The sequence below is a fragment of the Medicago truncatula genome, chromosome 1 (assembly GCF_003473485.1).
Source record: "Medicago truncatula cultivar Jemalong A17 chromosome 1, MtrunA17r5.0-ANR, whole genome shotgun sequence".
Taxonomy (NCBI): Eukaryota; Viridiplantae; Streptophyta; class Magnoliopsida; order Fabales; family Fabaceae; genus Medicago; species Medicago truncatula.
In genome coordinates, this window is record NC_053042.1 from 23,221,480 (window position 1) to 23,243,689 (window position 22,210).

Below are 22,210 nucleotides of genomic sequence, written 5' to 3' on the forward strand. Positions count from 1 at the left end.
AACTCACCACATGCATTTTTAGGGCCTCTGCTACATGAACAAGAAGACCTGGAAAAACTGATTGTTGTTTTTCCCTGTTTTGAAGAATAATCACCCCTGATTTTCACCGAAGGTCCTTATGACCTAAGTTTCTTGAAATCTAAATTTAGGACTGAGCCTAAAATCGAGAACAATGAGAAATACATCTGTTGGTTAGATAAAATAGAAAAGAAAAAAGGCCCATTTTGGAGGGAAATGGGAATTTTTGATCTTATTCAGCTGTCTAGGCAAGGTCCAAAGTATCACAACGAAATGATCATTGCCGCTCTACACTTTTGGAACCCTTCGACCAGTAGTCTCCACTTGAAATGTGGAATGCTCACCTCTACTTTATTGGACGTTGCTGGTCTTACTGGCCTAAAACCTATTGGCCAAATTTTCGATCCATATACTCATACTTGAGAGCTTTCCTTTGACTTTGCCAGACCTGCCTATGGTAATTTTATAATAGACCATCATGATACCTTAAGTGCTGAAGTGTCTAACCAAGAGCATGTCGCCTTTTTGACCTACTGGTTATCTATGTATATCTTCTGCTTGAGGTCCATACAAATCCTTAAAAAATTCACAACCCTTGCCATACAGTTGCATGAGGGAAGAGATATTTGTTTAGGAAAACTTATTTTAGGATCTCTGTGTGAAAACTTGAATCAAGCAGTGGCAAGCATAAAAGATTTCCAATCTGGCGGTAGCCTAATCATACCTGGCCCTATTTGGTTGTTCCAACTGTGGCTTTTGGCCACCTTCAAAACAAAACTGGCAATCAACCTTCCCCCCAGCCTTTCGAAAGCGTATGAGGATAGATCCATCGAAGGAATAGGTTTGGCCATGCTTCAATATGGTAATAGAAGTTCTCAAGACCTATTCATCATTGCCTACAATGCTCTTTTTAGTTGCGTCATGTTCACCCCTTCAATGGCCCCATTTACAACTAGAACTCGTGGGCCGGCTTGGTTTAGAGCAGATTTTCCAACTGATTCAGTCGAAGATGAGGCAGAAATCAATGCGGTATGGGAGGCTTATCTAACCCCCACATTCTTGTCTAGCAAGATAACCTCTGGTGTTCTATATGGGATATATGGTTATCAACCGAATCATGTGGCCAGACAATTTGGTTTAGTTCATCCCCGATCTAGCTCATTGTATAAATGCGTGGATGATTTGAGACAACCTTTGATAGAGCATGTGTGGAGATCAACCTTGCGTCGAGCTTAGAAACATAATCTTATCTTCGAGCCTACGCCCTTTGTGTCATCCTTTGCATGTACGGAAACATTTTATCGAGGGTGGCGACGCTACTATAAGCGCCAATCCAATCGAGTAGATCCTGACACTTTTCTTCCCTAACTGATACTTGATTTTCATGTTGTGCAGAGAAAATCAAAGAAAAACAAAGGTACGCATATTCGTGAAATTCAAGCTTTCCAAAACTTCTTTCAAACTGTATATGATCCTTTGCACTAAAAAAGGACAGTTCATTATACTGCTCAAACATTAAGAGATAAAATCTATGATAAAATCCCGACAATGACATTTCCACCTTTTACCGCCAGTAAATACCTTTTTGCATTACATTTCAAAATGAAATTTCCAGCTTTGCCAACTAGCCAGTTAGCATTGGCTTTTAGGCTACCATATTCAAAATGGTTATATTGTGATAGTTTACTAAGGATGAAACAAAAATTTATAAACAAAGACAAGGATAAGGTGACTGCCACTAAGCACAACCTGTACTCTTTTAGAGGTCATCTTCATTTAGACCTCCTCTACATTCGAATTCTTTCTGAAATAGGAATAGGTATGAAATCTTTTCGATTTTTTTGCAAATTTATTAAAACATGTATTTCTTTTATCGAAAAGTGCTACTTATCTGGTTTTATCCATTTATCTGCAGCTCTTCCTTTGAAATCAGAGGGTGAAGAACAGGATGAGGAGGAAAGTCCACACAAACCTTCTAAGTCCAAATCCGAGAAATCGTCTAAGAAGAAAAAATCCTCTAAGCCGGAGAAAAAGAAGATTCGGCCCACCCTTGAAACATCCCTCATAGGACCAGAAGGTCCTGCAACTGATGAAATTGTAAGTCACTCCTCTTAGAATCCTTCGAACATTTTTTGTTATGGGATAGGTTTTGACATCGAGACTGCTTTGCAGCTTGAAATCTCTCCTGACGCCGTGGAAGGGACTACTGTTTGTTGAGGCCCCAAGAGCCATAGAAAATCGAAGGAAGCGAAAACAGGAGATCCGGGGCACAGCCGTCGAAACGACTACTGCTGATGAATCTTTAGGCAAATCAAGCCCCAAGAGAAAAAAGCATCACCATAAAGATTCGAAGCCTAGTAGTGCCCATTCTTATGTTGGTGATAATGTCTCGAAGGTAACAACGGGCTCTTTTTAATCATGTTTGCCTTTAGTTTCGAATTCTGCTCTTGACACATATGGTTCTCTCACACAGGATAGCTAGGTTGACAAGTTTTAGCATGCTCAACTTTTGTCGACTGGCCAAGCAACGACATCACCAATTGCCGAAGAAGATGAGGGTGTCGAGACTAGCACTCCTCCACCTTTTCTAGAAATGACTTCTCCCAATCAGCCCCTGGCAGCGCCAAGTGAAAACCTGAACCAAGAAATGTGTGCCGAGGACAGTGATCTGGATCTTGAAGGAACTGCAGATCAGTTCGTCATTTCCTCGAGGGAAGACAATGTTGTTGTGGGCCAAACACCCGCTCAAGGTCAAAATTCATCAATTGATGTTGCACCAGCTCCAGACAATGTGGTCCTTAGCCTGGAGAAAGTTGATCGACTCGAGAGGGTTAACCCCCTGGATGCTTTCGATTTACTAGTCCATGACGTTCTCTTCTCCAGGAGTACTGGAATATCTTGCAACGTCTCTACTGATGACCCTTCGCAAACTTCGAAAGACAGTCTTCTAGCGGAGTTTCGAAGCAAAGTTTTGAGGGATGATCTGTTCGATGCCATAGAACAAGATGAAAGCATCATTCCTGATGTAAAAGAGTTATTATTCAAGCTGAGCAATCTCCCTTCAGGTTCGAAGTTTCAAACCTTTTCTCAGGTGTTAGAGCCCTTTTTGGAGAACATTAAACATGGGTTTCACTAGAAGAAGTCTGGCCAGACCAAGCTCGAAGAGCAGATTGTGCGTTGCGACCAGCTCTTAGACGAAGTCACTGCGTTCAAGGCCAAATTGGAGGCTTTTCGACAAGAAACTCCGACTACCCAACAAAGAGTGGCAGACATCGATTCTTCCATCGCCAAGTACAAGGCAGAGATTCAAAATCTGGAGAATCAAAGAGCCCAACTTTTGGCCAAAGAGGATCTCATGAAACAAGAAGCTCAAATTGACATCCAGAAGGTCAAAGAGTCCAAGTTGTTCCAACAAGAGATAGCTACTCTCACCGACAATGGAAAGGCTCTCGAAGAAAAGCTTGGTGACTTAAAAAATCAACTACACAAGCTCACTTCCGAATTTGTAATTTGAACAAACTCTCTAGTGAATCTTCATTATGGATTTTTTCCTCTTGTTCGTTCCCTTTTTATTATTATTTTTTGTAATTTATAACGACCTAAAAACCGTTTAAAAATGACATCTTTTGAAAAACATCATTATTCACTATTTTATTTTTCACATTACAAATTTAATGTTTGGAACAAGTTTCAAAGAAAAAACCAATGATGAGAAACTAAGAAGTTTCTTTTGTTTAACCACCCAAGTTAAACTGCTTGGGAAACCGTAGAGCCTGTAAAAATTAATTATCAAATTTGTAGAGAGATAAAGAAATGAAAACTTTACAACTTCCATCTTTTCCCAAGGCGCATCTTTGCAGATGCTTTTTTGCCACGTGTATTGATCTACACTTGATGGAAACCGTAAATAAGCTCAACCTCTTTCAACTTCTCCACTAACTATAAATGTCATACCACTCTCTTGCAATCTTCATCATCTCTTCCCCATTTCTTCCAACTTTGTTCATCAAGAAAGAAAATCTTAACAAACTTTTCGTCTAAGTCTTTTCCTTTTTCAAACCATGGATTATTTGAGTGATGACTTGATTATCAACATTGCTGTGAGGGTGGCCTCTCGTAGCATGTACGACCTGTTTTGGTTCCAAAGAACTAATAGGAGGCATGAAGCACTCTGCAGGGATCCTCTCGCTTCCAATGCTATAGGGAACGATTGCATCTATCTACTCACCGACCTGGACCCAACTCATGAAAAACTGGCTTTCATGCACCGCCTGTGGGATCATGGACATGTAATGTTCTGTATCCTCCGGTGTTCTTAACACATGTTGAACGACATTCCCAATTTCACCACAATCAACCGTTTGTTAACAAATGCTAGTGCTGCCCCCTCGAACAGCGCTAAGTATTTTCACCTGCTGATCAAAGCCACTGCTCCATCTCTCATCGATGAGGAACAATTTTTCAAGGATTTTTAGGCCCTCCTGATGACTAGGCGCGTTTCGGAATATCGATTAGATATATTGGGGGACACCACACCTTTCAGATTCCGCTGCACTTGGTATAAGAGACCTCTGCTAGTGGGCATGGTTTGTCATCAGTTCTGCAATGACTGGCTTTCCTTCCCTTGAGATGGAAGGTCTGGGAACTATCGTGGCTTTCTGCCTGCTGATGATGATGAATATTTCTTAACCAGCTTCTGCATCCGCTGTCAACCATCAGTGGTAGAGTCTGCTTTCTGATTTCAACTTCAGATTTTCGATTTCCAGCACTCAAACCTTTCATTTTTTATTTTGTTTGCACTTTATTTTGTAATGGTTAACTTTTGCTTTGATCCATTTTAGGACTTTGATGTGACATGCCCGTTAGTTGGCATCTTTATTTAATGCTATGTTTTGTTTCTTTTCGAACTACTCTTGTACGATTTTAATTTCTTGTAGCATCAGTTTATACTTTTTCAAGTATTTTCCGTTTATTGGTAAGATTCTTTGATCGTCGTTCAACTCTTCAATCTCATACGCATTGTTTGAAAAGACTCTTAATCTGCCACGGTCCTTCGCAACTAGGTGACCATTTTCCTAAGGCTCGATCCTTTTTGTCTATTGGCAAAATAACTTTCCACACCAAATCCCCTTGGGCAAATAACTTCGATTTCACTTTTTTGTTGTAAGCCTTTGCCACCTTTTTTTTTTGTGAGGTCTTCTAATGCCATTAACCACTATTCGTCTAGATCGACCAATTCGTCTAAAATCATGTTCCAATAATGATTTGTTGGAATTTCGAATTGTCTTTGGATTCTGGTCGATTGAAGTAAGATTTCGACTGGTAATACAACATCATGACCAAATGTTAATCTAAATGGTGTGGTGTTTGTCGATTCTTTAGGAGATGTTCGACATGCCCATCAAGCTTTGCCAAGAACTTCATGCCAATTCTTGGGTTTTCTTTTAGTCTTCCTTTTAATAATGGAAATGAGGCTTTTATTTGCTGCTTCGACTTGACCATTTGCTTGGGCATAATATCGTGACGAGGTTAATAATTTAAAACCCGTGTTTTCAGCAAATTTTACTATTTTTTGACCGGTGAACACCGACCCTTGATCTGTCGTAATGGTTTCTAGAATGCCAAATCTATAGATTATATATTTCTGAATGAAGTTTATAACCTCATCTTGAGTAACTTCTTTTAAAGGAATTGCCTCTATCCATTTCGTGAAATAATCTATTCCCACCAAGATGTATTTATATCCCTTCGATGATTTAGGTTTGATTTCCCCAATTACGTCTAAAGCCCAACCTCTAAATGGCCAGGGTTTGATTATCGAATGTAACTCACAAGCTTTGGCGAATTCTATGCAATCTTTAAGCATGGTTGGCCAATATACGCCTTGTCGGAACAAAAGCCATTTCATTTTGTGGTTTGCTTGATGTGTTCCACAAGCCCCACTATGTGTGTTGGAAACAGCCAAATATGCATCTGTTTCTCCAAGACATTTAAGTAAAACTCCTTCCGGAGTCGTTTTAAACAATTCGTCGCCTACTATCACATAGCTCAAGGCTCGATATTTTACTTTTCGACAGGTTGTACCATCTGGGTTTTCTAAATAATTGACTATGGGTTTCCGCCAATCATCGTCAACTAAATTGTTAATGACCAAAATTTCGACCAAATTCATACCTTGCACATGTCCTTGAGACGTCTCTATCCCCCCAAGTTTTGGCGTTAACAATTTCTTTGAGAGAATGTCCATCGAACTACGTTTGTTCTTGACCGTAATCGGCTCTTGCACTTGGTCTTTTGGTATCTTGTATCCAGAGGCCATCTGAGCTAAATCATTTGCTTCTTGATTTTCTATACGGGGAACATGTCGGATTTCGACGTGAGTAAACTGTTTCAATAATGCATTGGCCATAGTGTAATATATGATTAAACTTTCTTTGGCACATTTGTACTCTTTAGTTAATTGTTTAAGAACTAACTCCGAGTCCCCTTTGATTTCGACACATTTTTCCCCCAGTTCGAGTGCAATCTCTAGAACTGTCATCAAGGTTTCATACTCAGCCTCATTATTAGAGCAATACTGATTAATTCGAAATTTATACTTAGTCAAAATATCTTTGGGTGAAATAATCACAACTCCAATTCTTGTGCCATTCTTATGATTAGATCCATCGAAATACAACTTCCTGGGTTGGTTTTCGATTCCCTTCGATAAAGGTTCTTCGATAGAATGATCTGCAATGAAGTCGGCTACAATTTGACCTTTCACGGATTTCAATGATTGATATGTTAATGAATATTTCGTAAGTGCTAAGGCCCATTTTCCGACTCTACTATGAAAAATTGGTTTCGACAACATATGTTTAATTATATCAAAATGGGAATAAACATAGACGTGAAACGGCTTTATATAATGCTTAAGTTTTGTACATGAGAAATATAAGCATATACATAACTTTTCACTAGGATGGTATCTTGTTTCGGCATCATTTAATACTCTACTAAGATAATATATGGCCCTTTCTGCGCCATTTTCATCCTCTTGTGCTAGCATGCTTCCTATAGTACATTCCGATGCTGCTATATACAACTTCATTCTTCTACCTTTTAGCAGTGGTGAAAGGTATAGGAGGGTTAATCAAATACGATTTGATTTCTTCGAAAGCCCTTTGGTGCTCTGGTTCCCATTTGAACATATCTTCTTTCTTCAGACGAAGTAATGGCGAGAAAACCTGTGTCTTGCCACTTAGATTCGATATGAATCTTTTGAGAAAGTTGATTTTTCCCAATAAAGACTGCAGATCTTTCTTTGTAGAAGGGGCTTGAGTCTCTATTATTACCTTGGTTTTGTTTTGGTAAATTTCAATTCCCTTTTTGAGGACCACAAAACCTAAAAAATCACCTGCACAAACACCAAACACGCATTTTAATGGATTCATTTTTAATCCATATTGCCTTATCCTTTCGAATGAACTGCGTAAGTGAACTAAGTGTTTTTCTTCTGAGGATGATTTTACTACAACATCATCGATGTAAATTTGCATGAAATCCTCTATGAAGTCATGAAACATCGAATTCATCGCTCTTTGGTACGTAGCAACAACATTTTTTAGACCGAACGACATTACCAACCACTCATAGCAACCTAATGCCCCCGGGCATCGAAATGCAGTCTTGGAGATGTCTTCTTCGGCAATAAAGATTTGATTGTATCCTGAATAGCCATCAAGCATACTCAAGTACTCGAATCCCGCTGCTGAATCAACCAACATTTCTGCCACAGACATTGGGTATTCGTCTTTAGGAGTGGCGAGATTTAAATCTCTAAAATCTATACAAACTCTTATTGTCCCATTTTTCTTTTTAACAGGGACTACGTTTGCTAGCCAATCTACATACCTAACAGGTCTGATGAAACCACATTTCAAGAGTCTTTCGATCTCCTCTTTGATCTTTGGTAGAATCTGTGGGGCAAATCTTATAGGGATCTGCTTCACTGGTTTCTTGTCTGGTCGAATTGGTAGTTTCAACTCCACCACCTCCCTGTTTAATCCAGGCATCTCATTATAATCCCATGTGAAGCAATCCTTATACTCCTTCAAAAGTTCCACAATTCGAACTTTAAGCTCTTTGGGAGTTTTGGCACTAACATAAGTTGGTCTTTTGGCGGTGCCATCTCCTAGGTCTACCTCTTCGAGGGGTGTAACACCCCGTTTCCCAAAATCAATTTAATTATAATTATAAAAATCAGAGTTCGACACCAAACGACATGTCACACCACTATACAAAATTTCTTAAATAGGATAAAACTATTTAACAACATCTTTCATAAAACTCCATTAATTTGCAGCGGAATATTCTTCAAAATTAAACTCCATTATCCAACAATAAATCTTGGCACTAGGCCTCAACATAATAGTTCAACAATAAACAAAGGCTACATTAACTTGTTCCAAAAATTGATACATAGGTCGAAATTAAACTATAAATCCCATCCCACGTATCAGAGTCCTAGACACTTTGAGCCACCACCAACTACTCAGGATCACCTGCAAGTTACCCATAGGAAGGGCAACATTTTCAAGCAGAAGGGGTGAGATTCACAACAAAATATAGGTAAGGAATGCATCAATTGAATCTAACACCCTATCAGATAATTCATCAACAATATTATATAAATATCATCATTTTCACTTATCATCAACAATATTAATTTATAACCCTCTCAACAACATATGCAACCCATAACCACTCCACTAAGACTCCTCTAAACACCCATGCATGTGGTACCAAAAATCAGGGCCATGACCCACACCGCTGTCGAATGGTTAAAGCATTCTCATCAGGACATAAGTCCTCACCACTAACACCACATTGAGTAACTAGTACTCCACCACTTTGAACGACCGAGCGTTCCAGAGCCGAAGCTCTCCCACTGTTATGTTTATGCAACTAATCCCCTTGAGTATATCTACATACCAACCAATCTAACATATACATATATATGATTCACCATCCAATTTACAACATTTAAGTGAATTTTAATTAAATACAACATACATTCAGTCAGCATCTATTCATCACAACCAACCAGGACATCCAGGGAAATATATATCAACATACAAGCCATGCTTAATTCAACAATATAAACCATCCAAACAACAACAGAAATCAAACCAACAAAATACTGGGCAGCTCGCCTCGCGAGCACATCTGCTCGCTATGGCGAGCTCAGGAAATCAGGTACTCGCCATGGCGAGTTCGAGGCGAACTCGAGGCGAACAGAAATATGGTGCTCTCGGGAAAAATGATATTTTTCTCACTCAAACCTCAATTCTAAGCTCCCTAATCATCTTTTAAACCTAAAACTTGCTCTAGTCCTCTTAAAAATCCTCTAGGCACATGAAACTACCCAAGATACGGCTTATAACAACATTTTAAAAATCCAGATTTTCACAAGGCTACTCGCCATGGCGAGTTGTATCACTCGCGGGGCGAGCGATGAAGTTGTTCACTCGCTAAGGCGAGCATAGGCTACTCGCGAGGCGAGCGATGAACTTCTGTACGGGCAGAATGCAGGTTTTTCCCAAAAATCCCATTTTTCCTCAATTCACTCCCCAAATTAGTTTACAGATATGCAATGAAAGGTTTTATGCACTCAGAACCCATTTCTAACCCCAATTCAACGATTCCTACACTCAGAACCCATTAATCAACAAAAACCTAACTTCTCCTAATTCTCACATAAACCTGTTAGAACAAAATCAGAATTCAGAACCTATAAGATTGCGGTAAACCTCACCCTTACCTTAGAATTGCAGAAATAACACAGCAGAAATCGGTTCCTAAGTTCCTCTCCCTTGCTCTTGGCTTTCTCCCAAACTTGTCTGTTTTCACGTAAAACGTTTCTCTGGTTTTTCCTTTCTTAACTCCCAACTTGTAACTCCCCTAATTAGCAAATAACTCCCCACTAACTATATTAATTATAACATAACCCCCAAACCCTAATTAATTATATTCTCCAATTATTATAATTATTTAATAAAATAAATCATATAATAAATATATATACACCACATAAATCACCAAAAACCATATAAATGACACCATATAATCAAAAATAATTAAATAATGATTAGAGCGTTACAACTCTCCCCAAATTACTGAATTTCGTCCTCGAAATCTTACCTCAAACAAACAACTCAGGATATGAATCCCTCATCTTACTTTCCAGCTCCCAAGTCAAACTTTCACCAGTCGCTCCGCCCCAAACGACTCTCACCAAGGGTATTTCCTTGCCCCTCAATGCCTTCACTTTCCGATCATCGATCCTCACCGGCAAAGTCTCAACTGTGAGATTGTCCCTAACCTGCACATCATCTCTCGGAATAACATGCGAAGGATCTGCTACATACTTCCGGAGTTGTGACACGTGAAATACATCATGCAAGTTCGATAGATGTGGTGGCAAGCCAACTCTATATGCCACCGTCCCGATCCTCTCTGAAATCTGATACGGACCAATGAACTTCGGAGTCAACTTCCTCGATTTCAAAGCACGTCCTACACCCGTCATCGGAGTAACTCTTAGAAATACATGATCACCCTCTTGAAACTCAAGGGCCTTTCTCCGCTTGTCATGGTAGCTCTTCTGTCGACTCTGCGACGCTTTCATCTTCTCTCTGATCATCTTGACTTTTTCTGTAGTCTCCTGAACCAAATCCGGTCCCAACACAACACTCTCTACTGACTCAAACCAACACAACGGAGTCCTGCACCTTCGACCATACAAAGCTTCGAATGGTGCCATTCCTATACTCGAATGGTAACTGTTGTTGTAGGTGAACTCTATCAATGGTAGGTGACTATCCCAAGCTCCACCCTGTTCAAGCACACACACTCTCAACAAGTCTTCCAATGATTGGATCGTCCTCTCCGACTGACCATCTGTCTGAGGATGATAAGCCGAACTCAGTCTCAATTTCGAACCCAGAGCGTCCTGTAAACTCTTCCAGAACCTAGAAGTGAACCTCGGATCTCTATCCGACACAATACTCGAAGGAACTCCATGTAGCTTCACAACACTATGTATATAAATCTCAGCCAACTGAGCTACTAGATAACTGATTTTGATAGGAATAAAATGTGCCGACTTCGTCAACCTATCAACCACAACCCAAATCGAATCATGTCCCCTCGGAGTGTTTGGTAAACTTGTCACAAAATCCATAGAAATGCTATCCCATTTCCACTCCGGTACATCCAACGGTGTCAACAATCCTGCAGGTTTCTGATGCTCAACCTTAGACTTCTGGCAAGTTAAACATGCATACACAAAATGAGCCACATCTCGCTTCAACCCAGACCACCAAAACAGCTTTTTCAAATCATGATACATCTTCGTAGCTCCCGGATGAATGCTCAAGCTACTCTTGTGACTTTCCTCTAGGATTAACTTTTTCATTTCTTCATTATCAGGAATACAAATTCTACCTCTGAATCTCAACACACCCTGATCATCAACCTTGAAGTCACTATCTTCAATGCCATTACCAGCAACCATCAGATCAACCAACTTGACATCCACCTGTTGTGCTTCTCGGATACTACTCAGAAAATCACTGTTAATCTTTAGCATCCCCAACTGTACGCTTTGAGACGACAACTCACATACCAAACTCATGTCTCTAAACTGTTCCAGCAAATCGAATTCTTTTATCATCATAGCAGACATATGCAGTGTCTTCCTGCTCAATGCATCAGCGACTACATTAGCTTTTCCCGGATGGTAATTCAACCCGAAATCATAATCTTTTAACAGCTCAAGCCATCTCCTCTGCCTCATATTCAATTCCTCCTGATCAAACAAATATTTCAAGCTCTTGTGGTCACTGAACACTTCAAATCTGGAACCATACAAGTAGTGTCTCCAAATTTTCAAAACAAAAACCACTGCAGCTAACTCCAAATCGTGAGTGGGATAATTCTTTTCATGTACCCTCAATTGCCTAGAAGCATACGCTACCACCTTGCCATCTTGCATTAAAACACCTCCTAAACCCAGCTTAGACGCATCACAGTAAACAACGAATGGCTCTTCCGGCTTAGGTAAGATCAAAATAGGAGCAGTTGTCAATCTTTTCTTTAATTCATTGAAACTACTCTCACACTGAGCATCCCACACAAAGGACTTACCCTTACAGGTTAACTGAGTCAACGGCAATGCTAACTTTGAAAATCCTTCTATAAATCTGCGGTAATAACCAGCCAAACCCAAGAAGCTTCTGATTTCAGTCACCGACTTCGGAGTCTCCCATTGTGATACTGCATCAACTTTTGATGGATCAACCGCTATACCATCACCAGAAATAATATGACCAAGGAAACTCACTTCACTTAGCCAAAACTCACATTTCGACAATTTGGCATACAACTTCTTTTCTTTCAACACTTGCAACACAATTCTCAGGTGTTCTGCATGCTCTTCTTCAGTCTTTGAATAAATCAGAATATCATCAATAAATACCACCACGAATTTATCCAGAAAGGCATGAAAAATTCGATTCATATACTCCATGAACACACCGGGCGCGTTAGTAACACCGAAAGGCATCACTTTGTATTCGTAATTACCGTATCGTGTCCTAAAGGCCGTCTTCTGCATATCCTCATCTTTCACCTTAATTTGATGGTAACCTGACCTCAAGTCAATCTTACTGAACACCTTTGCACCCACTAGCTGGTCCATCAAGTCATCAATCCTCGGAAGCGGATATCTATTCTTAATTGTAACTTTGTTCAATTGACGATAGTCAATGCACAACCTCATACTACCATCCTTTTTCTTCACCAACAACACAGGCGCTCCCCACGGTGAAACACTGGGTCTAACAAACTTCTTATCAAGCAAATCTTCCAACTGTTTCTTCAATTCAGCTAACTCAGAAGCTGACATACGGTACGGTGCCATCGACACCGGCTTTGTTCCGGGAACAAGGTCAATTGAAAACTCCACCTCCCTCTCTGGTGGCACATCGGGAATCTCATCAGGGAACACCTCCGGAAACTCATTCACCACTGCTAGTTTGTCAATCACAGCTTGGTTTTCTAACGACAGATATGCCATTAGAGAATACATCAGAATTCCATCACGTTCCAACTGCTTCATTTGCTTCGTATTCAAAAACTCAACTTCACTCTCTTCTTCGGCGGAAGAAAAATGTACCGTCTTACTAAAACAGTTGATATGAACTCGGTTATACTCTAACCAATTCATCCCAAAAATAACATCCATTCCCGTCAACGACAAACAAACTAAGTCTACTTCAAAATCTCTACCAAACATAGAAATTGGACACCTCAAGCAAACAAGAGAAGTAGTCACTGAACCCTTAGCTGGAGTTTCAACAACCATTTCTCCTTTCATGTCAGACACAATCAAACCCAACCTATATGCACTTTCTAAAGCAATGAAACAATGAGTAGCACCAGTGTCTATAATAGCAATTAAAGGAGTACTATTAAAGAAACAAGTACCTCTGATGAGACGGTCCTCATTAGCAGTCTGTGTACCAGTCAAAGCAAAAACTTTTCCACCAACTCTAACCTTCTTCGGCTGTGTGCACTGAGTACTGATGTGACCCTCTTCATTACAATTATAGCATACAACATCACCGCGCTTGCAATCGGCTAGCATGTGACCCTTCTGTCCACACCTGAAGCATTTCTTCTCATCCTTGGTACAAACGTTACTCTTGTGACCTTTCTCGCCACACTTAAAACACACTATCTCAGCAGGAGCATCCCTCTTACTCGGCCTCCTCTCATCATTAAGTCTCTGCTTACCCTTGTCAGCAGGGGCACTATACGGTTTAGGACGACTCTGATGCCCTTTACCTCTTCGCTCACTCATCACCTTATAATGAGCTTTGGTGTCCTCCTCGTAGATCCTACAACGACTTACCAAATCAGAGAAAATTCTAATCTGTTGGTATCCTATAGCCCTCTTGATGTCAGCTCTCAAGCCATTTTCAAACTTTATGCATTTGGAGAATTCGGCTGTCTCCGGAGCATAATGGGGGTAGAACTTTGCAAGCTCCACAAATTTTGCAGCATACTCAACAACAGACATATCACCCTGCTTCAACTCCAGAAATTCGATCTCCTTCCTACCTCGGACATCTTCCGGAAAGTACCTGTTCAGAAATTCCCTCCTGAACACTGCCCAGGTCACTACAGCTCCATTCTGTTCCAACACTGGTAGCAAACTTACCCACCAGTCATCTGCCTCCTCAGCCAACATGTGTGTCCCGAACCGCACCTTTTGCACTTCAGAGCACTGCATGACTCTGAAAATCCTCTCCACTTCCTTTAACCATGACTGGGCGCCATCTGGATCATACCTTCCTTTGAATGCTGGGGGATGATTCCTCAAAAAGGTCTCCAGCATCCTCACTTCCCCATTACCAGCTTGCGGTTGCTGTTGAACAGCTTGAGCTACGACCTCAAGTGCAGCAGCAATAGCAGCATCGTTCCTACCAGCCATCTTAAGATTCTACATAATGAGCAACAATTCAGAACAACAACAACAACAACAACAACATCACAACAATATTAGAGTTGACACTCTATCCTAGGTGGCTCAACACGACTCTACTACTTGGCCGGACGGACCAACCTGCTCTGATACCAATTGTAACACCCCGTTTCCCAAAATCAATTTAATTATAATTATAAAAATCAGAGTTCGACACCAAACGACATGTCACACCACTATACAAAATTTCTTAAATAGGATAAAACTATTTAACAACATCTTTCATAAAACTCCATTAATTTGCAGCGGAATATTCTTCAAAATTAAACTCCATTATCTAACAATAAATCTTGGCACTAGGCCTCAACATAATAGTTCAACAATAAACAAAGGCTACATTAACTTGTTCCAAAAATTGATACATAGGTCGAAATTAAACTATAAATCCCATCCCACGTATCAGAGTCCTAGACACTTTGAGCCACCACCAACTACTCAGGATCACCTGCAAGTTACCCATAGGAAGGGCAACATTTTCAAGCAGAAGGGGTGAGATTCACAACAAAATATAGGTAAGGAATGCATCAATTGAATCTAACACCCTATCAGATAATTCATCAACAATATTATATAAATATCATCATTTTCACTTATCATCAACAATATTAATTTATAACCCTCTCAACAACATATGCAACCCATCACCACTCCACTAAGACTCCTCTAAACACCCATGCATGTGGTACCAAAAATCAGGGCCGTGACCCACACCGCTGTCGAATGGTTAAAGCATTCTCATCAGGACATAAGTCCTCACCACTAACACCACATTGAGTAACTAGTACTCCACCACTTTGAACGACCGAGCGTTCCAGAGCCGAAGCTCTCCCACTGTTATGTTTATGCAACTAATCCCCTTGAGTATATCTACATACCAACCAATCTAACACATACATATATATGATTCACCATCCAATTTACAACATTTAAGTGAATTTTAATTAAATACAACATACATTCAGTCAGCATCTATTCATCACAACCAACCAGGACATCCAGGGAAATATATATCAACATACAAGCCATGCTTAATTCAACAATATAAACCATCCAAACAACAACAGAAATCAAACCAACAAAATACTGGGCAGCTCGCCTCGCGAGCACATCTGCTCGCTATGGCGAGCTCAGGAAATCAGGTACTCGCCATGGCGAGTTCGAGGCGAACTCGAGGCGAACAGAAATATGGTGCTCTCGGGAAAAATGATATTTTTCTCACTCAAACCTCAATTCTAAGCTCCCTAATCATCTTTTAAACCTAAAACTTGCTCTAGTCCTCTTAAAAATCCTCTAGGCACATGAAACTACCCAAGATACGGCTTATAACAACATTTTAAAAATCCAGATTTTCACAAGGCTACTCGCCATGGCGAGTTGTATCACTCGCGAGGCGAGCGATGAAGTTGTTCACTCGCTAAGGCGAGCATAGGCTACTCGCGAGGCGAGCGATGAACTTCTGTACGGGCAGAATGCAGGTTTTTCCCAAAAATCCCATTTTTCCTCAATTCACTCCCCAAATTAGTTTACAGATATGCAATGAAAGGTTTTATGCACTCAGAACCCATTTCTAACCCCAATTCAACGATTCCTACACTCAGAACCCATTAATCAACAAAAACCTAACTTCTCCTAATTCTCACATAAACCTGTTAGAACAAAATCAGAATTCAGAACCTATAAGATTGCGGTAAACCTCACCCTTACCTTAGAATTGCAGAAATAACACAGCAGAAATCGGTTCCTAAGTTCCTCTCCCTTGCTCTTGGCTTTCTCCCAAACTTGTCTGTTTTCACGTAAAACGTTTCTCTGGTTTTTCCTTTCTTAACTCCCAACTTGTGACTCCCCTAATTAGCAAATAACTCCCCACTAACTATATTAATTATAACATAACCCCCCAAACCCTAATTAATTATATTCTCCACTTATTATAATTATTTAATAAAATAAATCATATAATAAATATATATACACCACATAAATCACCAAAAACCATATAAATGACACCACATAATCAAAAATAATTAAATAATGATTAGAGCGTTACAAGGGGATCTTGTGCACTCATTTTGGTAGTGGATCCCATGGGATCTTATTCGAAACCCAAAGGTTCATCGTCAAAGATGCAATCTAACTTTTGATCATCACTGAGGTCATCAATAGGATCATCTATCCTAGTTTCGATCACCTCGTTCTTCATATTTTCAGCCTCCTTGGCCAAACTTAATTGATTTTCGGCCACGTAGGCCGTAATTTTATCCCAGAAACTAGGCTCTGTCATTGCTTATTCTTCGATATCCCACCCCGTTGGTGAGATGGCATACCCAGGAGATCCTGGAACGAGGTCATCAGTGACCTTCTTGTATGCAGAAGCTCTCGTTCTGAGCACGTTTTCCTCCTCCAAAGTAGTGTCTTCATGGTCCATAACCACGTAATTATGCTCAACCAACTCTCTTTCCCATACGAAACCAGACCATGGTTGTAGCTTCATGGAATACATCTCATCTTCCGAGATCGTGTATTTGGGGCCTAGAGACATAACTGGAGGGATATGTGCAAGCTACTTATCGAAATTCTTCTTGGTAATGTTATTTACCTCGGCCAAGAAGTAACTTTGGTTCAAAGATCTTTCCATATAGCGATCCTCTGGTGCACAGTGGAAGGCACTGCCCCCACACCATGTATCCATTCTCTGCCCAATAGCATATTGAAGTTTGCCTTGGACGGAACCACCATGAACATGGTTGTTCTGCTTACGCTGCCCACTACCAGATCCAATTCGACGACACCAAGGGAGTTTCCCATCGTTCCTTCTTAGTTAGTGAGAATCACATTATGGGGTTTCAAATCGGTGTCGAAGAGTCCGATTTTCCCCAAGAAGGACAGAGGTAATAAGTTGACAGTGGCTCCACCATCGACCAGCACCTTATTCACTCCTACACCATTTATCTTGGCTTGGATGAACAAAGGCTTAAAGTGAAGCCTCATCGAAACGTCTGGTCTCTCGAATACAACATGTTGATCTTCGACACATCCATTGTTCATAACATAGTAATTCAATGGTTAGGTTTAACATGATGTAGGATGAATTTAAGAGGAATCGGAAACTAGGTCAAAATTGTAGAACTTGATGATTAAACGGTGAAAAGTTGTTAGATTGATGTAGAAATTGTCCCTAGACCTTAGATAATGATTATGATGAATTCTGGAATCAAGATGAGGCTTAAAACCATGAGAGTTAGTGATTTTTATGAAAAACTGCACTTCTGCCTGTACCGACATTCATCGCTCGCCTCCCGAGCCATGATCCTCGCCACGACGAGTGATGAACTTCATCGCTCGCCACGCGAGCAACCTTTCCCCGCCTCGCGAGTTGCACGTCGCAGCTCGCCATAGCGAGCAGATGAACTCGCCTAGGGAGCTTGACCAGAGAGCATGCAAGATTTTGTGATTTTGACTTTTGAGTTGACCCTTAGAAGCTTTTGAGTGTCTGAACATGTCTAATAATGATTAGGAAAGAATGTAGGATGAGATTGAACCTGGAAAGATTGTAGAATGAAACTTGTGGGATTCTGACCTGAACTCGCCACGGCAAGCAGAGGCTCACCCCTCGCGAGTGACCCAGAAACAGAGTGCCTTGTTAGGTTTTGCGACCTTTGTTGCACGAGTTGTTGAGAGTTGAACCTTGGGGTAATATTAAGACTTAATGATGATGTTAATTATAATCTGAGAAACTGTTTAAGATGTGTTGATGTTGAATTATGATGTGATATAATGTTATGTGCATTACTTGAAGTATAATTGAATATTTAAGATGTTGTTGACTTGCAATTGATATTATTATGTCATGCTGTTTGTATACTGCCTATGTTGCTGTTGTTATTTAACTAAGCTGCATGAGTCGGTCTAAGTTGATGAAGATGATGATGTTTCCAAATTATTGGATTATATAAGAGGTTGTCGAATTAAGATGTTTAAGAGGTCGAGTCCATGCATTAGCATTTCATTGTTGGGGGCTTGATGCCCTGGAGCTTCGTACTCAACACGTTGGAGCTTTAGCTCAAATAGCAATGGGGGCTTGATGCCCTGGAAGTATATTAATACTCAAATAGTGATGGGGGCTTGATGCCCTATATTGGTACCACATGCATATAAGAGGTCTAAGTTGCATAGTTGCATTTGTTGAGTCGAAGATGATAAGTTGTGATTACTTATATGAATTGTTAACGAAGTGAATTATGATATATTATTATGTATGATGAATAATAAGATGTTTTTATGTTGTTAAATATAATTGTTGAATTATATGCTTAATATTATTGTTTTGTGAAATCTCACCCCTTCTGCTTGGAAATGTTGCTCTTCGTATGAGTAACTTGCAGGTGATCGAGAGTAGGTTGCTGTGTTTGCTGTCGTGAGTGGCCTTTCCTCACTGAGTCTTAGGTTGCTCTGATACGTAACGGGATGGGGTCTTTGATTGCATGCTTCTATTCCTTTACGTATTGACTTATTGAATTATGATTAAGTTGTTTGAACTGAATTTATGAGGTGTTTTGATGAGGCCTGGGTGCCAAGACTTTTTATGATGTTGAATTAATTCCGCTGCTATTACGTTGATGATTTATGCTGAAGGATAAATTATTATTTATCTATTTAAGATTTTTAAGAAGTGTGATATCCCGTTTATGTGATGTTTTAATCTGATTATTGTTTGAAATTTTTAAGTTGGGAAAACGGGGTGTTACAATTGGTATCAGAGCAGGTCGGTCCGTCCAGCCAATTAGATGAGTCGTGTCGAGTTTTAGTAATAGTTGTATTACTATCTTATGTTGTTGTTGCTTGTTGTGTAGAACTAAGAGATGACTGGAAGAAACAGCCTGTTGCAAATGCTGGTGCAAGTGCTGAAGCGAGGATGCTAGTGACCTTTCTGAGGAATCATCCTCCTACTTTCAAGGGAAGATATGACCCTGATGAATCCCAGACGTGGCTCAAAGAGAGTGAGAGAGTGTTCCGTGTAATGCAGTGTTCAGAGGTCCAGAAGGTGCGTTTTGGTACGCACATGCTAGCTGAAGAGGCTGATGATTGGTGGGTGAGTCTTCTACCTACTTTGGAGCAAGATGGTGCTGTTGTGACTTGGGTTGTTGATGAGATAAAACCGCAAGTGCACGGTCTTACCGAAGTAGTATTAAAAGAGTATCGTTCCGACAGGGAGTAGTTTAATTCAATTAACCTTTAGAGATGATTAGAAGAGAAGAGAATTGTAAGTTGGGGGTTTTCAAACGGTTGAAAATTAATATAATAAAAAGAGCCTTGGGATCGTTGGTTTCATCTAAATAACAACTCCTTCTCAAACCAAAACTGTAAGCTTATAATGTTATGTTAGACCTAATTTCTCAAGACAGTTTCTCTTATGTTCCTCTATCAACCAAGCCTATTTCGCTGAATTGATTACTATTAGATTTTGGTTCCTCTAACAACCAAGCCTATTTCGCTGACTTGATTGTTATTAGTTCCCTTGAAGATCGAAACTATACGTCTCAAAGATTGCAAAGCCTATTTCGCTGATTTTGCAATCCTTGTCTAAATTCACTTGTTCGAATATCAAAGCTCCACTTTCGTTTTATGAATTGATATTTGGAATAATGGATAAACAATTATCAAACCCTCCACTTTCGTTTCCACAGTTTGATAATGGTTGATCCATGTTAAAACAGTGAATTTAGATAAGAAATTAGGGTTACATAAGATTAAGGCTTAGAGCTTGGTTTGATTAGGATTATGTCATTTAGACTTATCCAACAATCCCAAGACAAGGAGAAGTCTACTCACTCATGTTCATCGTAGACATGGGGGAGAAGAGAGAAAGCATAAAAGTAAATGACAGGAAAATAAAGGAAAAGAAAAGGATTTTAATTAGAAAAGCAATTGTCACTTATTGAATTCCAAGTCAAGATGAATATTTGTGATGGATGGCTACTCTATTTATAGCATTTGTTCGACTTAAAATCTAAGCTATTACATTCGGGCTAAAAATAGAGTAGCTTAAAATCTAAGCAAAAGCAGCAAAAGTGACACTGGAGGGTGGCACGGCCGTGCCAAGGTTAGCACGGGCCGTGCCAAGCTTCTGGCATGGGGGAGACATATTTTTGTCTCTCAATCTTCATATTTTTGCATCCAATCGCCTCCAAGTCCCTTTCTTTTGCTCCAAGACTCAATCCATCCAATATTTATTCCTGAAATAAAATAAAATGCAATTTAAAGTAAACTATCCTAAAAAGGAAATAATACTAACATAAAATAAAATAAAATCTAAATAAAACTAAACTAAAAAGCATATAAAAGTAAGCAATAAATGACTCATCAAACTCCCCCACAGTTGAATCTTTGCTTGTCCTCAAGCAAAAGGCATAGACATGGCAGCAACAAAAGGATTAAGATATGACACTTTAATAAAAGCTTATGTCTCCCTCGAGGTTTCATTTCAACGTACACTAATCACAACTTCAAGCATTCCTTGTAAACTTATTCAACCCGACAACAAATCTCAAGTGAGTGCGTGTGTGTAGTCCAACCCTTTTCTTGCTCCTGTATAAGATAGATATTATGAGGAACAGGTTCTAACCTTAACACTAAAATGACCGAGAAAAATCTTTTCTTCATTTCATATAAGAGAAGTGGGAGAGTTAAGATAGACTTGATGAATTTATACATTTGGGGGCTTGTAGATGCCTAGGGGCTATCATTTCACATTGGAAGTCCGTGAGGGGGTATCCTTTCCTCCAAGTTTCTATGATCACCCTAAGTAGTGCTACAACTTGTTTACTTCACTTAGGAAGTTCCTCTTTTTAGAGGGTTTAATTCAAGCACAATTTGTTTGAGAAGTCATCACCACATTTAGGAAGTTAGTGAGAGGGTATCCTTTCCTCCATGTGTGGTGATATCCTTCCGCCCCATTTCGGTTTACACATTTCATCACATTAGAATTATTCCCACATAAACTTATACTACTTTTACTCTGAAGATTTTTAAGGGTCCAGGTTACCATTAAAGCTAGAACGTGTTCCTTAAAATACCTACTTATACACTTACTCAAGGATTGCAACTGGGTATTTTTCTCATTGGAGAATTTATTTCACAATAAAACTTGATGTGGGTATAGCAAGAATACTTATAACACAAGAAATCACTTTCATGTACAAGAAACGACCATTGAAGAAACAACAAAAAATTTATGTCACAATAAGACAATAAAAACGAGCTGCTTATTTATGCCTTTTACAATAAAACACGACAAAAGAATAAAGTTCAAGGGAGTTTGGAAACACTACGACTAAAGACACTTTATTAGGCTCCCCCCACACTTAGGAGAAGCATTGTCCTCAATGATTTAAGATGAAAACGAAAGAAACAAGGAAAAAGTGAGAAAGGATGCGGAAAGCTCACATTTTGCCGAAATTTTGAACCCCGGAGGCCTGTCAGGTTGGCACGGCCGTGCCAACTTTAGCACGGGCCGTGCTGTCATTCTGCCAGTTTTGGGTGAGGTGGTGTTGTGATTCCTGGCACGGCCGTGCCAAATTTAGCACGGGCCGTGCCACCTTTCTG

The 22,210-nt window shown here is 39.8% G+C and overlaps 1 protein-coding gene across 1 annotated transcript; it reads right to left on the reverse strand.

Moving 5' to 3' along the window:
• Positions 1–5,419: 5,419 nt before the first annotated feature.
• Positions 5,420–7,111, reverse strand: LOC112418250 (uncharacterized). The gene has a single exon (XM_024774546.1). It carries the CDS (start codon positions 7,109–7,111, stop codon positions 5,420–5,422), a length of 1,692 nt encoding a protein of 563 aa, XP_024630314.1.
• Positions 7,112–22,210: the final 15,099 nt, after the last annotated feature.